The following is a 19,976-nucleotide window of genomic DNA, read 5'->3' on the forward strand; positions in this document are numbered from 1 at the left end:
CCACGACGAAGACAGTGAAGGTCCATGGGCACAAGATATCCTGCCTTCTGGAATCCGGGAGCACTGAGAGCTTCATCCACCCCGATACGGTAAGGCGCTGCTCCGTCACGGTACACCCCATTAACCAGAAAATCTCCCTGGTCTCCGGATCCCACTCCGTGGCGATCTGGGGGTACTGCACCGCTGCCCTCACCATCCAGGGCGTAGAGTTCAGCGGCTTCCGGCTCTACGTCCTCCCCAACCTCTGCGCTGCCTTGCTACTCGGCCTGGACTTCCAGTGCAACCTCCAGCGCCTAACCCTGAAATTTGGCGGGCCCCTACCACCCCTTACTGTATGCGGTCTCACGACCCTTAAGGTCGACCCGCCTTCTCTGTTTGCAAACCTCACCCCGGATTGCAAACCCGTCGCCACCAGGAGCAGACGGTACAGCGCCCAGGATAGGACCTTCATCAGGTCTGAAGTCCAGCGGCTGCTATGGGAAGGTATTATCGAGGCAACAACAGCCCCTGGAGAGCCCAAGTGGTAGTTGTGAAAACGGGGGAGAAAACCAGGATGGTTGTTGACTACAGTCAGGCCATCAATCGGTACACGCAGCTCAACGCGTACCCCCTCCCACGCATATCTGATATGGTCAACCAGATTGCACAGTACCGGGTCTTCTCGACAGTGGACCTGAAATCTGCCTACCACCAGCTCCCCATTCGCAAGGCGGACCGCCCGTACACCGCGTTTGAAGCGGACGGCCGCCTTTACCACTTCCTTAGGGGTCCCTTTGCCGTCACTAACGGGGTCTCAGTCTTCCAACGGGAGATGGACCGAATGGTTGACCGGTACGGACTGCGGGCCACCTTCCTGTACCTGGATAACGTCACCATCTGCAGCCACGACCAGCAGGACCACGACGCTAACCTTTCCAAATTCCTCCACACCACTAAACTCCTCAACCTAACCTACAACAAGGAGAAGTGCGTGTTCAGCACAAACCGATTAGCCATCCACGGCTATGTGGTCCAGAACGGAGTTCTAGGGCCCGATCCTGATCGCATGCGCCCCCTCATGGAACTCCCCCTTCCCCACTGCCCCAAGGCCCTCAAACGATGCCTGGGCTTCTTCTCGTACTACGCCCAGTGGGTCCCTAACTATGTGGACAAGGCCCGCCCACTCATTCACTCCACCGTTTTCCCCCTGACAGCCGAGGCTCACCAGGCCTTCAACCGTATCAAGGCCGACATCGCCAAGGCCGCGATGCACGCGGTCGACGAGACGCTCCCCTTCCAAGTCGGGAGCCATGCATCAGACGTCGCTCTAGCCGCCACCCTCAACCAGGCAGGCAGGCCCGTGGCATTCTTTTCCTGCACCCTCCATGCCTCAGAAATTCGGCACTCCTCCGTCGAAAAGAAGGCCTAAGCTATCGTTGAAGCTGTGCGGCACTGGAGGCATTACCTGGCCGACAAGAGATTCACTCTCCTCACTGACCAATGGTCGGTTACCTTCATCTTCAACAACACGCAGATCAAAAATGATAAGATCTTGAGGTGGAGGATCGAGCTCTCCACCTACAATTATGAAATTTTGTATCGCCCCAGTAAGCTCAACGAGCCCCCCCATGCCCTATCCCGAGATACTTGTGCCAGCACACAAGTGGACCGACTCCGGACCCTGCACGACGATCTTTGTCACCCAGGGGTCACCCGCGTTTATCACTTCATAAAGGCCCGCAATCTGCCCTACTTCATCGAGGAAGTCAGGGCTATCACCAGAGACTGCCAGGTCTGCGCGGAGTGTAAACCGCACTTCTATCGGCCAGACCAAGCTCACCTGGTGAAGGCCTCCCGCCCCTTTGAACGCCTCAGCGTGGACTACAAAGGGCCCCTCCCCTCCACTGACCGAAACACGTATTTTCTTAATGTGGTCGATGAATATTCCAGATACCCCTTCGTCGTCCCATGCCCCGATATGACGTCTGCCACCATCATCAAAGCCCTCAACACCATCTTCGCTCTGTTCGGTTTCCCCGCCTATGTCCACAGCTACCGGGGATCCTCATTTACGAGCGATGAGCTGCGCCAGTACCTGCTCAACAGGGGCATTGCCTCGAGCAGGACGACCAGCTACAACCCCCGGGGAAATGGGCAGGTGGAGCAAGAGAATGGGACGGTCTGGAAGGCCATCCAGCTGGCCCTACGGTCCAGAGATCTCCTGGCCTCCCGCTGGTAGGAGGTCCTCTCCGACACCCTTCACTCCATTCTGTCGCTCCTTTGCACGCGACTAATGAAACTCCCCATGAACGTCTCTTTGCCTTCCCCAGGAAGTCCACCTCCGGGGTTTTGCTCCCAACGTGGCTGGCAGCTCCAGGACCAGTTCTCCTCCGCAAGCACGTGCGACTACACAAGGCGGACCAGTTGATTGAGAGGGTACAGCTACTTCACGCGAACCCGCAGTACGCCTACGTAGCGTACCCCGACGGCCGCCAAGACACAGTCTCCCTCAGGGACCTGGCACCAGTTGGGTCCCCACACATCCCCCCCCCCCCTCTGCCCCGGCGCCACCCGCCCTCCCCCCAGTGCACCCCACCACAGCCCCCGCTCCAGGACGATCTGTCCTCCCTTTGGTCCCACCCGGGGATGAAGATGAGGTCGACATGCTCCCGGAGTCACCGACGATCGAACCAACGCCAAAATCGCCACCAGAACTGCGGCGCTCGCAACGGCGGATCAAGGCACCCGATCGTCTGAATTTGTAAACTTTTCCTTAAAATGTTAAACACCTGAATGTAAATAGTTTTCCACCACCCCAGCTGGACTCTTTTTTAACAGGGGCTGAATGTAGCAGTCACCACTGTTGTATTGTATATACCGCATACGAGGCGTATTACGGTAAGGCCCCTGTACTACAGGTACGGGGGTCGATTCCTACCTGCTGGCTCCGCCCAGTAGGCGGATATATAAATGTGTGGGCTCTCCGAGCTGCAGCCATTTCGGCAGCAGCTGCGAGAGGCTACACATCTCTGCGTAATAAAGCCTCGATTACTCTCTCCTCTCATTTTGTCGTAATTGATAGTGCATCAATGCTTATAGAGAGACTGCAGGAAAGCGGGTACACAGGTAGCCTATTCCACCTTGTAAGCCGCTTGCCAATTCAGGAATGGTTAGGGAAAGGGCTGCTCCCTCGTGACAACAAGGGTTGTGGCAAATGCAACAACCTTGACGAATCAGGACGCCTGCTCTGATGAGTACTGGAGGGTTCCTTCAGAACGGTCAAAGCAATGGGACTGTTGCTTCAGCACTTCAATTGTTTGTTCAATCGTGTTTCTCATAGTCGCGTGCTTCTCATAAAATTATTGCTGACCATGTGAGGATTAGGTGCCGAGGGAGGGAAGTTATCAACCAGGTGTAGAGCAGATAGCCCTTTTCATCAAGCAAGCTTGTGGTTTTAACATGGTGGCTGAAACAGCAGACTGGCACAGAATGAATGAATCCTAACTGTTATCAGGATAAGAACATAAGAAATAGGAGCAGCAGTAGGCTATTTGGCTTCTTGAGCCTGCTCCATCAGTCAATGAGGTCTGATGTGACCTTAATCTCCATTTTCCTGCATGTCCCCGATAACCTCAGCTCCCTTGCCCATCAAATAACTTGGGCTCAAAAATTATAGCGGGCATGACATTCACCAGCATGATGTGCTAAGCATGGTCACATGCCAACCACAGCGAACAGGTGTTGCCCTTGCTGCTATAGTGCGTCAACCCAATGAAATCTGGTGCCTGCAAAGACATATGTGTTCAGTCAACCCTGCACCACAGAAAAGCTGCTATTCTAACAAAACCATGTGAGTACTCTTCCTGTTTCTCTCTGTTAAGAGTGAAGATAATGATGCTCCCTCTCCTGCTATATGTGACCTCTTCACCCCCCAGATGCAGAGATGCAGAGATGGATGGTGAACCGTGATAAGTTTGCCTTTTCCAGCCTGAAAGGATGCACATGTAAAATGATTCAGAGCCATAATCATCATTATGGCCACTGGCAGTGCCATCCTTCCCCTGCGTTCAGGTTGCTCGTCTAGTTTAAGAAGTGGCACAAGTTGACCACTTCTTTAGTGAAGCGCGGTCATCAACCACACTGTTCCTGGTTTAGGTGTGGGTAGGAGAAATGCTTCCTGAAGAACATGGGTGGATAAGTCATCCCTGTTTACAGCCTTTCTCTCCCTCCTCACTCTGCAAGTAGCTCATTTTCTTTGCTGCCCATCTCCTTCTGAAGCTGCAGCCCAAGGAGGTTTGTGACTATAGCCACAGGACTGGGAGCAAGTGGTGGGCACTTGTAGCAACCAATGTATTCGCTGGCTAACATGATGACATACTTACGCTGCATACTTTAGGTGCAGGCATGTAGCACCCATGCTAATACTCTCAACAAGGTGGCATTCTGGGGGGGGGGCTATGCCAGAAGTGGACTGGAATGGTGCAGATGTCAGATATTTGATAAAACGGCACCAGTAGCGCCAAAACTACTCATTGGAGTCTAACTTTGCAGCCTATAGCTCTTAACTGTTCCAGTACAAAATACTGTTTGCTTTCAATTTACTGTTACAATGGCTGGGATTTTCCCACCCCATTGTGGTGGGATCCACCACGTGAGATTTGGCCTGAAGTCCCATGACTTTCAGTGGGGCCGGGCAATCCTGGCAGCGGGCAGGGCGGGAAAATCCAACCCAATGTGTGTGGGTGTGAGAGAGGGAGAGAGAGAGAGAGACAGACAGAATGCAAAAGACAAAAAGAAAAAGATGAAAAGCAAAAGAAAGGGAGAATTGTGTATCTTTTTTAACTAAAATATTGGACGCCAGACTGATTCTCTCAATTCTACGTATTTCTGCCATGGTTATATCGTGAACTGGGGCATTCTTATCTGCCTGGTGTGCCTACGGTGTATGAATGCGTATCTTTAGTTTAAGGCTGCATTTCCAAAAACAATCCAAACATACCATAGAAGATGAACACTGTTAACATCCAAGGCAATAGTTAATTAACCACTTAAGCACCTTTATTTAAATTACGTACCTTAATTATATCACTGACTTCAGTTCTTATAACAGGAACCCCAATTGTATTTTCTAAAATAGAAACTGGCTCTCCTTCTGCTGGTTTTTTAAGCACAGTGAACGTTTTGTCTGTGTATTCCACATATATTGCCTTTTTATATTTTTTGCCAATACGATTTGGTCCAGACTCCAAATATTTGGCTTTATAATCGCTAAGGACAATAAGAGTAGAATTAAAATTAGAAATGATCCATGGGAAAGAAAATTTTCGATCATATTGTTTGATTGACAGCTCTAATTATAAGTGCTTTGCCCATGTTCGGTTGAAGCTGTAGTTTCGGGCTCTGCTATGGAGCAAGTCGCTACTAATACTAATTTCTACTCAGTTGCATGATCTTAGGCCGTTCTATCACTTCAAGAAAGATTATTTATTCTGCATTTGTGGAGGGGTTCACACTGGTCACCTTCCATAATTTGGAGAGATCAATTAAATAACCAACTAGTCAAACTGAAAGCAAACATTTGTAACTAAGGCCTCACTGCAACACAGGTCTGAAGAGAAATCCCCCACCAACAGAAATCCCACCCATTTCATTGAATTACTCACCAAACACAGCCAGAACACATCTACTGAGACCACCCTATTTTTTGAAGAATAACTTGCTGGTGATTTCACTGCAGTTGAGATGGCATCCTGCCATGTGTAATTCCACTGGAGTGAGAAATCAAGTGACTGACCCCACAGACCACTAAACCACCCCCTTGTCAAGGCAAAACTTTGACGCTGTTTCCACATTCTTACTGAAGCAAAAATATAGGGCAGGATTCTCCGTCAGCGAGATCCTCTGGTTCGCCGGCAGCACACTCATGCCCGCGGATTTCCCGATGGCATGGGGGTGGCCACAACGGGAGATCCCATTGGCCGGCGCCTGGGACGGAGGATCTTGCTGCCGGCTGCACCAGAAAACAGGTCTGGCGGGATGGAGAATCCTGCCCTTAACATCTGGGCACACATTCCACCTCACCAAGCAACTTGGCCTCCAGCAAGGTAATTGTACTCAGATGACCCCCATTCAGACAACCTGCCCCTCTCTTCCTGTCCTCTTCCAGCAGAGCCAAATGCATCACCCCAACTCCTTCTCGCCCTTCCCCCTCTCCCTTCCGCTCTCTCGAATTCCCTTTGCTTCCCCTCTTGTGTGCCTCGCCTTTTGTTACTGTCTCTTCACCTCCTCGTTTCACTTCTTCCATCCTTTGCACTTCCCTCCCCTCGCCAACTTTCTGTGTCTCGCCATTCTACTCCCTTTCTGGTACTTCCACCCTCTGGTCTCTCCCTGTGCCCTCACTCCATTCTTCTTCTTCTCCCTCAACTCATCCACAATCTCCATCTCTTGGGGATTGGGGAGCAATTTCCAACCCTTCCTTTGCTTCCTCCCAACTGACTGCTCCCCCTAACCTCTATTGCCATTATATTCCTGCCTTCTAACACCGGACCTGAATGATTGGGTTTGCTTTCCTAAATTCTATACCATGGGAGACCGACCAATATGTTCAATTTCAGCATTACTGATCAAATCTTCCATTTAGAGATAACAATGGCATTCTTGAAGGTTTCAAGGAACAGATGAGCTGAGGAAGGAATGGAGATAAACAAGTTGCAGAGATAGAAGGAGAGAATACTTCTCTACTTCCTTTCTGTAACTTTCTGTAGTGAATTTAGATGGAAAGGCTACAAGTGAGAAGGACAATATTTTTGCAGTCTTTTGCCACTCATACTTGTCAAATACAGACAGGTGCACACCAAGAAAAATGTGTAAAACATTAGAAAAACCTCATCATTAACTTACAGAAGAAAAGCTACAAACCATCCATCCATTTCGATGTAATTAGACTACCTGTCTATGTAGGTTTGAATATCAGGAGCATAATCCCACATAATTTCTTCAGCTGCAATAAAGTATTGGCGGACTTTTCCTCTCTGTGTGCTTGGCTTGTACCTTGGTGGCATCTCCTCGGAGTTACATTTTTCTATGTTGAGGTATCCATACAATCCAGCTGTTTCATGTCAGAATACAAGAATGCAATAGTGTATTGTTAACAAACAAATTTAAGCGTTCATCTTGGCGGAACATACAATTACACTGGTGTAGGTGTCACAAGAGAGACTGAAGCTCATTTACTCATCTTTCCATTTCAACTGAATGGGAGGAAGGTACTAGGAAAAGTTCTAAATTAAGACCATGCATTACTTTTTCAGATAACCAAATACCACAGCACCATTTTGTCCTCATTAGCAATAACCTCATTAGCGTATTAATAAATATGGACACATGTAGATCCATAAATAAACAACCACAACTGAGCAGCTGAGCAAATTGGGCCCATACTTTCTGACATTTAGAAGAATGATTCATATTGGAACAGTTAAGATTCTGAATGGGGCTTGATAAGGCAAACAGAGTTGTTTTTCCCCTAGTTGGAGAATCTAAAACACTGAGGCATAGTATCAGGATAAGGGAATGATGGTTTAGGACTGAGATGATGAGAATTTTTTTTATTCAAAGGGTTTTGAATCTTTGGAATTCTGTACCCAAGAGGGTTACAGATGCTCCATTGTTGACTACATTTATAGAATCATAGAATACCTCCAGCACAGGAGGCCGTTTGATCCATCATATTTGTATTGGCTCTCTGAAAGAGCAAATCATCTAGTCCCACTCCCCTGCCAATCCTCCTCATAGCCTTGCAATTTTTTTCTTGTCAAATAATGAGACAACTCTATTTTGAAGACCTTTATCCTAGCTCAGTGGACTAGACAGCTGGTTTGTAATGGAGAACAAGGCCAGCAGCGGGCGCTAAATTCCCATACCAGCTTACCCGAACAGGCGTCGGATGTGGCGACTACGGGCTTTTCACAGTAACTTCATACTTGTGACAATAAAAGATTATTATTATTACATTCAGGCAGGCATTCCAGATCCTCGCTGAAAATAAAATGTTTTTCCTCGTATTCTTTTGCCTGTCATCTTAAATTGGTGTCGTCTGGTTCTCAATCTTTCAGCTAACAGGAATAGTGTCTCCCCATCTACTGTGCCCAGACCCCTCCTGATTTTGACACCTTTATCAAATCTCTACTTAACTGTCTTTTGTCCGAGGAAAACAGCTCCAGCTTTTCCAATTGATCCCAATGACTGAAATTCCTCATCCCTAGGAAGACTCTTGTGAATCTTTTCTACACCCTCTCTAATGCTTTTATTTCCTAAAGTGTGGTGCCCAGAACTGGACACAATACTCTAGTTGGGGCTGAACCAGTGTCTGCTGCTCCTATTTATTCTTCTCTTTTGGTTCTTTCTTAAAAAAGACTAGAATACACAGCAACATGATTTGGAATATGTTCCAGGTGGCTAGGAAGTGAGTACAGGTATGGTAAACAGGCCATGTGATTTGATATGCAAATGGAAAATTCCAAAAGATCACATTTCACGCTTCAAAGTGCATGGATAACAACTAGCAGCCAAGGAAAGTCTTGAAACAGGCCTCAGATGGATGGAAAAACAGCATAGGATAAAGGAATAGCAGTGAAACTACAACAGTTAGCCTCAGAAAAAAGATAAAGGCACCAGAAAGCAATGTTGGGTTAGAGGTCCCCACTGCAGTGAATAGAGCCACCTACATGGGCGAAGGAACTGTGTGATATTGGTAAGCTTTTGAGCAGCTGACTGACAGAAGCTGCCCTAGAAGGACAAAAGCAGCAGACATATGGGAACACATCAACTGCACGTTCTCTTCCAAGTCACACATCATCCTGACTTGGAAATATATCGCTGCTCCTTCACTGTAGGCTGGGTCAAATTCCTGCAACTCCCTCTCTAACCATAAGCCCATAAGACATAGGAGCGGAAGTAAGGCCATTCGGCCCATCGAGTCCACTCCACCATTCAATCATGGCTGATTTCAACTCCATTTGCCCGCTCTCTCTCCATAGCCCTTAATTCCTCGAGAAATCAAGAATTTATCAACTTCTGTCTTAAAGACACTCAACGTCCCGGCCTCCACCACCCTCTGTGGCAATGAATTCCACAGACCCACCACTCTCTGGCTGAAGAAATTTCTCCTCATCTCTGTTCTAAAGTGACTCCCTTTTATTCTAAGGCTGTGCTCCCGGGTCCTAGTCTACCCTGCTAATGGAAACAACTTCACTACGTCCACCCTATCTAAGCCATTCATTATCTTGTAAGTTTCTATTAGATCTCCCCTCAACCTCCTAAACTCTAATGAATATAATCCCAGGATCCTCAGACGTTCATCGTATGTTAGGCCTACCATTCCTGGGATCATCCGTGTGAATCTCCGCTGGACCCGCTCCAGTGCCAGTATGTCCTTCCTGAGGTGTGGGGCCCAAAATTGCTCACAGTATTCTAAATGGGGCCTAACTAAAGCTTTATAAAGCTTCAGAAGTACATCCCTGCTTTTATATTCCAAGCCTCTTGAGATAAATGTCAACATTGCATTTCCTTTCTTAATTACGGACTCAACCTGCAGGTTTACCTTTAGAGAATCCTGGACAAGGACTCCCAAGTCCCTTTGCACTTCAGCATTATGAATTTTGTCACCGTTTAGAAAATAGTCCATGCCTCTATTCTTTTTTCCAAAGTGCAAGACCTCGCACTTGCCCACGTTGAATTTCATCAGCCATTTCTTGGACCACTCTCCTAAACTGTCTAAATCTTTCTGCAGCCTCCCCACCTCCTCCATACTACCTGCCCCTCCACCTGTATTTGTATCGTCGGCAAACTTAGCCAGAATGCCCCCAGTCCCGTCATCTAGATCGTTAATATATAAAGAGAACAGCTGTGGCCCCAACACTGAACCCTGCGGGACACCACTCGTCACCGGTTGCCATTCCGAAAAAGAACCTTTTATCCCAACTCTCTGCCTTCTGCCTGACAGCCAATCATCAATCCATGTTAGTACCTTGCCTCGAAAACCATGGGCCCTTATTTTACTCAGCAGTCTCCCGTGAGGCACCTTATCAAAGGCCTTTTGGAAGTCAAGATAGTTAACATCCATTGGCTCTCCTTGGTCTAACCTATTTGTTATCTCTTCAAAGAACTCTAACAGGTTTGTCAGGCATGACCTCCACTTACTAAATCCACGCTGACTTGTCCTAATCCGACCCTGCACTTCCAAGAATTTAGAAATCTCGGGCGAAATTCTCCGGAAACGGCGCAATGTCCGCCGACTGGCGCCCAAAACGGCGCCAATCAGACGGGCATCGCGCCGCTCCAAAAGTGCGGAATGCTCCGCATCTTTGGGGGCCGAGCCCCAACATTGAGGGGCTAGGCCGGCGCTGGAGGAATTTCCGCCCCGCCAGCTGGCGGAAAAGGCCTTTGTTGCCCCGCCAGCTGGCGCGGAAATGACATCTCCGGGCGGCGCATGCGCGGGAGCGTTAGCGGCCGCTGACAGTTTCCCGCGCATGCGCAGTGGAGGGAGTCTCTTCCGCCTCCGCCATGGTGGAGACCGTGGCAGAGGCGGAAGGGAAAGAGTGCCCCCACGGCACAGGCCCGCCCACGGATCGGTGGGCCCCGATCGCAGGCCAGGCCACCGTGGGGGGACCCCCCGGGGCCAGATCGTCCCGCGCCCCCCCCAGGACCCCGGTGCCCGCCCACGCCGCCTTGTCCCGCCGGTAAGGTAGGTGATTTAATTTACGCCGGCGGGACAGGCAATTTATCGGCGGGACTTCGGCCCATCCGGCCCGGAGAATCGAGCGGGGGGGCCCGCCAACTGGCGCGGCGCGATTCCCGCCCCCCCCCGAATCTCCGGTGCCGGAGACTTCGGCAACCGGCGGGGGTGGGATTCACTCCAGCCCCCGCCGATTCTCCGACCCAGCGGGGGGTCGGAGAATGTCGCCCCTCATCCTTAACAATGGATTCTAGAATCTTGCCAATAACCGAGGTTAGGCTAATTGGCCTATAATTTTCCATCTTTTTTCTTGTTCCCTTCTTGAACAGGGGGTTACAACTGCAATTTTCCAATCCTCTGGGACTTTCCCGGACTCCAGTGACTTTTGAAAGTTCATAACTAACGCCTCCACTATTTCTTCAGCTACCTCCTTTAGAACTCTAGGATGTAGCCCATCTGGGCCCAGAGATTTATCAATTTTTAGACCTCTTAGTTTCAACCTACAGCACATGGACTGCAGTGTTCAAGAAGATGGTTCACCACCACCTTCTCAAGGGCCATTGGGGATTGGAAATATGTGCTGGTCTAGCCAATGACACCTACATTCTGTAAATGAATAGATAAAAAAAACAGAGATGAGAATAGCTGCTGTAGACATCAAATAGCATTTGACCAAGCATGGCATCAAAGAACCTAATAAAACAGAGCTCAATCGTAATCAATAGATAAACTTGGCAATGGTTAGTGTCATAGTGTGTGGCACGGTAGCACTGTTGCTTCACAGCTCCAGAGTCCCAGGTTCGATTCCGGCTTGGGTCACTGTCTGTGTGAAGTCTGCACGTTCTCCCTGTGTCTGCATGGGCTTCCACCGGGTGCTCTGATTTCCTCCCGCAAATCCCCAAAAACATGCTTGTTAGGCAATCTGGACATTCAGAATTCTCCGTGTACCCAAACAGGCGCTAGAATGTGGCAACTAGGGGCTTTCAACAGTAACTTCATTGCAGTGTTTATGTAAGCCTACTTCTGACAATAAAGATTGTTATTATACATGGAGCAACAAGAAGTTGCTGGTGATTTTCAGGGGCTAATCATCAGTGTTTGCTGTCATGGGAGTGTCCCTTTAAGAAAGGTTTTTGACTTATCACATGGCTTCAGTGATGTCATTTTGTGGGTGGAGCTGAGCTGTGAAGTTTAGTTTCACTTTCAGTTTTTGGTTGCTGTGGACTCAGACAGAGAAAAGAAGTGTTTTGGTCTGTCTCTCTCTATTTTTTCATTTTAAATATGTTATGTGTCAGGGTTTAGAGAATCCCAAAGTGTATCATGGAGTTCACCTGACCCACAACTTTTAATAGATTGTGGTATGGGGAGCACACTGTCCACTCTACAGGTGTGGTACAGCAGAAATGGACGAGTATTTTTTAAAACAAAACAATGTTTATTCTATGAACTCAAGTTAACCTTTCTAAAACAAACAGTGAACATCTTAGCAACCATTAAATCAAATACACCCCCAAAGAATACAACACTAAGTAATCTGTGTGCTGTTTTTTTAACATCCAAAAGACTTAACAAACCTCCAAACAGGAGCACATCAGGGTTTACATTCAAGACTGAAAACATTTATACTTCTTCTGAATTCACCAAATGATCCATAGATAGTTTTTGGATGACAGAGATCAACAGCAGTGCAGCTCACAGCCACACCCAAGCTTTTCTCAAACTGAAACTAAAAAAACAGAAGTGGAGCTCAGCTCCACCCACACTCTGACATCATTCCAGTAACATGAGCAGCTCAAATTCTTAAAGGTACATTTCTTAAACACCCATTTCTTAAAGGGTACTCTCACATGACAAATATCTGGTCCGGCAAAAAAACCATTGATTATAGCTACCTGCTTTGGTAACTTAAAAGATATAGTTTCCTTTCCGGAAGTGTTTAAACCTGCTGGTGGGACGGGGTCAGAATCTCAGGGAAAGCCAGTCTTATTCAAGTGAGAATGCAGAGTGCTGGGCCACGCCCTTGAAAAGGGGTTTTTGGTTTATGGGGTTTTGTTTTTGAATTGGAACAATTAAGGGGGAATTAATTAAGTCTTATACACAGATTACTGTAGCTGGGTAGTGGCTTTATGTCTTTAATTGATAAAAATTCTTGCTGTGTGTTTACCTATAAATGTTAACTAAGTTCTTAGAATAAAGCTTGTGTTGATTAAAGTGTCTGGGAAGACTGATGAATCACACCTGAAGGGAAGGCTCTTGTGCTCATCCTAGCCAAATTCAACATAAAGGTTGTTGGTCAGGTGGACTTCATAATGTACTTTGGAGTTTCTAAGCCCTGGCCCATAACATTACCAAGAAACAAGACCTTACCAAAGCAATGGTGAACAAGGAGAGTGTTGGGATACTGGATGAATTAAAAATAGGTGATAAAGAGGTACAGGAAAGGTTGGCACTGCTAAATTTTGGATAAGTGGCACAATCTCTAGAGGATGCATCCCAGGTCCAATCTTCCTTAGATACAGGGGTAGTGCCAAAAGGACTTGAATTTTGCAAATGTCACATCCTTGTCCAAAAAAAGGGAAGAAGGATAGACCTGGCAATTACAGACCAGTCAGTTTAACATCAGTGGTAGGGAAGTTTTTAGAAACAATCATATGGGAGAAAATTAACACTCACTTGCAAAAGCATGGACTAGCAAAAGAGAGCAGTGAGTTATGTGTACCTCTTTCAATTTAGTATATTGTATTTGCTGCTCAGAGCACAGCCTGCTCTACATCAGGGAACTCAAACGCAGATACGCTAAAGGCAAATTCTGTTTGACTAACTTGTTTGAGATTTTAAATGAGGTAACAGAAAGGATGGCTGATGGCTGTGTGGTTGATGTTGTCTATATAGACTTTCAAAAGGCATTTGATAAAGCACCACATAATCAGTGTATCATCAAAATTGACGCCCAAGGGATAAAAGGGTCAGCAGCAGAATAGGTATAAAATTGGCTATGGGATTGAAAACAGAGAGATGTGGTGAACTGCTTTTCTTGGACTTGCGGGAGGTTTCAAGTGGTATTCCCCAAAGTTTAGTAGCCTTCTTGATTACTTTCTGCAGTTGTTTGTAGCATTTTAAAAATCTTTACACATGAATCCCCAGTCCTTTTGGACATCCACTGAATTTAGCTTCATTTATCTATAAAGTACCCTGATCTATCCTTTTTTGTTCCTGTATTGAGAGGGTGGTGGCCTGCCCAATAGGGAATCGGTATCAGGGCTTTAAATGTCAACTAGACCTGGACAGATCCTGATGGTCCCGGGCTCGGACATTTCCCGCAACTGTGGCATTATTTTTGTTTCAGAATAAACCTTCCTTGCCTTCTAGTCTGCTTCCCCTGTTGTTGCAGGAATGCTGAAAAGGAAGAAGTGGGGAAGATATGTTTGGTGGTGATGCAAATGGTGAAGGATGATCCACTAAATACAGAGGCTGGTTGGGTGGAAGGTAAAGAGAAGGGAACCTATTGTGGTATTGACAGGGGAGAGAAAGGGTAAGAGCTGAAATGTAGGAAATGGATAGGACATGGTTGACGGCCCTATCCACCACAGCGGCTGGCTGGAGGGTCCTTGTTTGAGGAAAAGGAACATATCCGAAGTTCTGGTATGGAGAGCAGTGTAATCAGAACAGTAAAACGGAGGAACTGGGAGAATGGAATGGAATTATTACAGGGTGTAGGGCGCAATGAAGTGTAGTTGAAGTAACCGTGCGAGTCAGTGGGCTTATAATGAATGTTTGTGGATAGCCGATTGTTATGCATTTGGGAATACATTCTTGGTGGTTCTGCATCACGTGATGTGTAGTGACATCAGCAGAGTGTTTGTGCAGGCTTTGGGCAGATCACCATTTGATTGTATGAGCAGCATCCTTAATAAAGTTTTCATTGTGTTTTACAAGAATCCAGAGTGTGGGCACCTCCACAACTTTTCTCTTTGCGGCAACAAATAAATATAACACCACTAGAGGTTTGCTAGTGTCACTTCGGGAGGGTTTAAACTAGTATGGCAGGGGGGTGGACATGGGAGCAATAGGTCAAAAGGTGAGAGCATTGAGGGAGAACTAGGGAATAGGGACAGTGAGGCTCTGAGGCAGAGCAGAGAGGGAGAAGTTGCTGAACACAGCGGGTCTGGTGGCCTGAAGTGCATATGTTTTAATGCAAGAAGTATTACGGGTAAGGCAGATGAACTTAGAGCTTGGATTAGTACTTGGAACTATGATGTTGTTGCCATTACAGAGACCTGGTTGAGGGAAGGGCAGGATTGGCAGCTAAACGTTCCAGGATTTAGATGTTTCAGGCGGGATAGAGGGGGATGTAAAAGGGGAGGCGGAGTTGCGCTACTGGTTAGGGAGAATATCACAGCTGTACTGTGGGAGGACACCTCAAAGGGCAGTGAGGCTATATGGGTAGAGATCAGGAATAAGAAGGGTGCAGTCACAATGTTGGGGGTTTACTACAGGCCTCCCAACAGCCAGCGGGAGATAGAGGAGCAGATAGGTAGACAGATTTTGGAAAAGAGTAAAAACAACAGGGTTGTGGTGATGGGAGACTTCAACTTCCCCAATATTGACTGGGACTCACTTAGTGCCAGGGGCTTAGACGGGGCGGAGTTTGTAAGGAGCATCCAGGAGGGCTTCTTAAAACAATATGTAGACAGTCCAACTAGGGAAGGGACGGTACTGGACCTGGTATTGGGGAATGAGCCCGGCCAGGTGTTTCAGTAGGGGAGCATTTCGGTAACAGCGACCACAATTCACTAAGTTTTAAAGTACTGGTGGACAAGGATAAGAGTGGTCCTAGGATGCATGTGCTAAATTGGGGGAAGGCTAATTATAACAATATTAGGCGGGAACTGAAGATTGGGGGCGGATGTTTGAGGGCAAATCAACATCTGACATGTGGGAGGCTTTCAAGTGTCAGTTGAAAGGAATTCAGGACCGGCATGTTCCTGTGAGGAAGAAGGATAAATACGGTAATTTTCGGGAACCTTGGATAACGAGAGATATTGTAGGCCTCTCAAAAAGAAAAAGGAGGCATTTGTCAGGGCTAAAAGGCTGGGAACAGACGAAGCCTGCATGGAATATAAGGAAAGTAGGAAGGAACTTAAGCAAGGAGTCAGGAGGGCTAGAAGGGGTAACGAAAAGTCATTGGCAAATAGGGTTAAGGAAAATCCCAAGGCTTTTTACACGTACATAAAAAGCAAGAGGGTAGCCAGGGAAAGGGTTGGCCCACTGAAGGATAGGCAAGGTAATCTATGTGTGGAGCCAGAGGAAATGGGCGAGGTACTAAATGAATACTTTGCATCAGTATTTACCAAAGAGAAGAAATTGGTAGATGTTGAGTCTGGAGAAGGGGGTGTAGATAGCCTGGGTCACATTGAGATTCAAAAAGACGAGGTGTTGGGTGTCTTAAAAAATATTAAGGTAGATAAGTCCCCAGGGCCTGATGGGATCTACCCCAGAATACAGAAGGAGGCAGGAGAGGAAATTGCTGAGGCCTTGACAGAAATCTTTGGATCTTCACTGTCTTCAGGGGATGTCCCGGAGGACTCGAGAATAGCCAATGTTGTTCCTCTGTTTAAGAAGGGTAGCAAGGATAATCCAGGGAACTACAGGCCGGTGAGCCTTACTTCAGTGGTAGGGAAATTACTGGAGAGAATTCTTCGAGACAGGATCTACTCCCATTTGGAAGCAAATGGACGTATTAGTGAGAGGCAGCATGGTTTTGTGAAGGGGAGGTCGTGTCTCACTAACTTGATAGAGTTTTTCGAGGAGGTCACAAAGATGATTGATGCAGGTAGGGCAGTGGATGTTGTCTATATGGACTTCAGTAAGGCCTTTGACAAGGTCCCTCATGGTAGACTAGTACAAAAGGTGAAGTCACACGGGATCAGGGGTGAGCTGGCAAGGTGGATACAGAACTGGCTAGGTCATAGAAGGCAGAGAGTAGCAATGGAAGGATGCTTTTCTAATTGGAGGGCTGTGACCAGTGGTGTTCCACAGGGATCAGTGCTGGGACCGTTGCTGTTTGTAGTATATATAAATGATTTGGAGGAAAATGTAACTGGTCTGATTAGTAAGTTTGCAGATGACACAAAGGTTGGTGGAATTGCGGATAGCGATGAGGACTGTCAGAGGATACAGCAGGATTTAGATTGTTTGGAGACTTGGGCGGAGAGATGGCAGATGGAGTTTAATCCGGACAAATGTGAGGTAATGCATTTTGGAAGGTCTAATGCAGGTAGGGAATATACAGTGAATGGTAGAACCCTCAAGAGTATTGAAAGTCAAAGAGATCTAGGAGTACAGGTCCACAGGTCACTGAAAGGGGCAACACAGGTGGAGAAGGTAGTCAAGAAGGCATACGGCATGCTTGCCTTCATTGGCCAGGGCATTGAGTATAAGAATTGGCAAGTCATGTTGCAGCTGTATAGAACCTTAGTTAGGCCACACTTGGAGTATAGTGTTCAATTCTGGTCGCCACACTACCAGAAGGATGTGGAGGCTTTAGAGAGGGTGCAGAAGAGATTTACCAGAATGTTGCCTGGTATGGAGGGCATTAGCTATGAGGAGCGGTTGAATAAATTTGGTTTGTTCTCACTGGAACGAAGGAGGTTCGGGGCGACCTGATAGAGGTCTACAAAATTATGAGGGGCATAGACAGAGTGGATAGTCAGAGGCTTTTCCCCGGGGTAGAGGGGTCAATTACTAGGGGGCATAAGTTTAAGGTGAGAGGGGCAAGGTTTAGGGTAGATGTACGAGGCAAGTTTTTTACGCAGAGGGTAGTGGGTGCCTGGAACTCGCTACCGGAGGAGGTGGTGGAAGCAGGGACGATAGTGACATTTAAGGGGCATCTTGACAAATACATGAATAGGATGGGAATAGAGGGATCCGGACCCAGGAAGTGTAGAAGATTGTAGTTTAGTCGGGCAGAATGGTCGGCACGGGCTTGGAGGGCCAAAGGGCCTGTTCCTGTGCTGTACATTTCTTTGTTCTTTGTTCTATCCCTGGAAATGGAGACAAGAGAAGCCAAGCAAGGTAATGAAGAGTTGGAAATGGACTATGTGGAGGTTAGAGTAGGAAGGAAACTGAAAGCAAAGGTGATGAGATTTTCCGAATTAGAGTGAGAGCAGAATGTGGCACCGATGCAGTCACTGTGAACTGATACATTTTGGAGAAAGAGGAGGCAAAACAAGCAAATGCATCACAGCCTAGTATAGCAACTGCGCGGCCCAAGACCGTAAGAAACTTTAGAGAGTCGTGAACACTGCCCAGTCCATCACACGAACCTTCCTCCCATCCATTGACTCTATCTACACCTCCCGCTGCCTGGGGAAAGCGGGCAGCATAATCAAAGACCCCTCCCACTCGGCTTACTCACTCTTCCAACTTCTTCCATCAGGCAGGAGATACAAAAGTCTGAGAACTCGCACGAACAGACTCAAAAACAGTTCTCTGTTACCAGACTCCTAAACGACCCTCTTATGGACTGACCTCATTAACACTACACCCCTGTATGCTTCACCCGATGCCGGTGTTATGTAGTTACATTGTGTACCTTGTGTTGCCCTATTATGTATTTTCTTTTATTTCCTTTTCTTTTCATGCACTTAATGATCTGTTGAGCTGCTCACAGAAAAATACTTTTCACTGTACCTTGGTACACGTGACAATAAACAAAACCCAAATCCAATCCAATCCAAAAACAGTACTATTTAAAAGGGGATGTAAGAACTGAGACACCGAAGGATGTTTTTGCAAAATCTTTGAAGGTGGCAGGGTAATTTAACAAAGTTGTTAATAAAACAGACATCTTGGCTTTATTATTGGAGGCTTAGAGTGCAAAAACCACGAAGTTGTGCTGAACCCAAATAAAATACCAGTTCAGTCTCAACTGGATTATTGTGCCCCATTTATATATCTTTTTTGTAAACTGGTGAGTCTTGCTTGGGCCAATTGGAAGCTGAATGCACAAAGTAAATTGTCAGTTTAATTTAATGTTAAATCAGGTGTTTTTGCACTATGGAAGTAATGAAAGGCGTTGCTCATGTGACTGTGCTGGGAAGATGGTCTTGGGATTTGGTGTCTCTGGGACAGTAGTGTTGGGGTTTAGGAGCATTGGGACAGGAGGTTATAGGGTGTGGGAGTATTATGAGGGGAAGTCAAAAGAAACTGTGTGGAGCCATTAAAAAAAGTGCATAGTCATAGCCTGTCATCTTGCAACTAATTACAGTTTCTTAAAACACTTACCACCTCCCTCTCAAACTGTCTCTTACCTATCGTATACTTGAAGTAGGGTTTCAACAACTAGAAAATGTATTATTCCCCTGCCATGCCATCTCTCACTACAATCAACATAAAATGGGTCTTCCCACAAGTGATGTTATTTTCAATAAAATACATAGTTTAAAACATTGAAAACCTCATTGTTCTTACCCAGGCGATGATGCTGTACTTGAGAAGAGAGCAACCATTTTCCAACTTGTGTGGGTGACATCTGAGCTGTGACAGATGAGCCTGGAGTCAGTGCAATAGATGATACTCTGTGACTATTCTGCAACAGGACTTGACCATTAAAATGGACAGAGAAGATTTCAGGACTCAAGCTCATTCCAATCAAATGCCAGCTAATGTCATCATGAACACATGCACCAAGTTCTGTAACAGAAACAATATGGAGATTAGGTGCCTACTACAGCTAATAGCATCAAAATAGCATAATACTAAGCAATCCTTTGAAGCTTGGTTCTTTTATATGATTTTTTTCAAGAGTTATTGAAGCTTTCTAGGAATGGGATAGTCTCTCTCATGGTGTATGTTTTCTTTTATGGTTTCTTAAGTTTTGAAACACATCATCAACCGGCCATTCCCTTCCGGCAAAGGTTTGCACTGATAGTTGGGATAAATAGTCAATTGCAGCAACATTGAGCACTGCTGAGATTTAATATGCAATTTATTTTTGAAGTGTACATTAGTAGATCTCCAGATGTATCATTTATGGTGAATCTAATTGCTCATCTCAAAGCTAAGGTTGTCAAGTGCTGACAGAAAGCTTTCTTAACACTTATAGCAGAGGCACGAATGCATATCAGCGATACTGAATACATGTCAGTAATCTGAATACATGTCAGCGATACTGAATACATGATCAGTGATCTGAATACATGTCAGCGATACTGAATACATGATCAGTGATCTGAATACATGTCAGCGATACTGAATACAT

The 19,976-nt window shown here is 46.6% G+C and overlaps 1 protein-coding gene across 1 annotated transcript in view; it reads right to left on the reverse strand.

Moving 5' to 3' along the window:
* f5 (coagulation factor V) overlaps nucleotides 1-19,976 on the reverse strand; it is a 229,780-nt gene that overhangs the window by 171,870 nt on the left and 37,934 nt on the right. Inside the window, exons 6-8 of the mRNA XM_072513824.1 lie at nucleotides 19,187-19,408; nucleotides 6,928-7,087; nucleotides 5,055-5,247 (exon numbers count right to left, since the gene is read on the reverse strand). Coding sequence (XP_072369925.1) covers nucleotides 5,055-5,247; nucleotides 6,928-7,087; nucleotides 19,187-19,408 — 575 coding nt within the window. The remainder of the gene's footprint in view (nucleotides 1-5,054; nucleotides 5,248-6,927; nucleotides 7,088-19,186; nucleotides 19,409-19,976) is intronic.

This window comes from Scyliorhinus torazame, chromosome 8 (assembly GCF_047496885.1).
Source record: "Scyliorhinus torazame isolate Kashiwa2021f chromosome 8, sScyTor2.1, whole genome shotgun sequence".
NCBI lineage: Eukaryota > Metazoa > Chordata > Chondrichthyes > Carcharhiniformes > Scyliorhinidae > Scyliorhinus > Scyliorhinus torazame.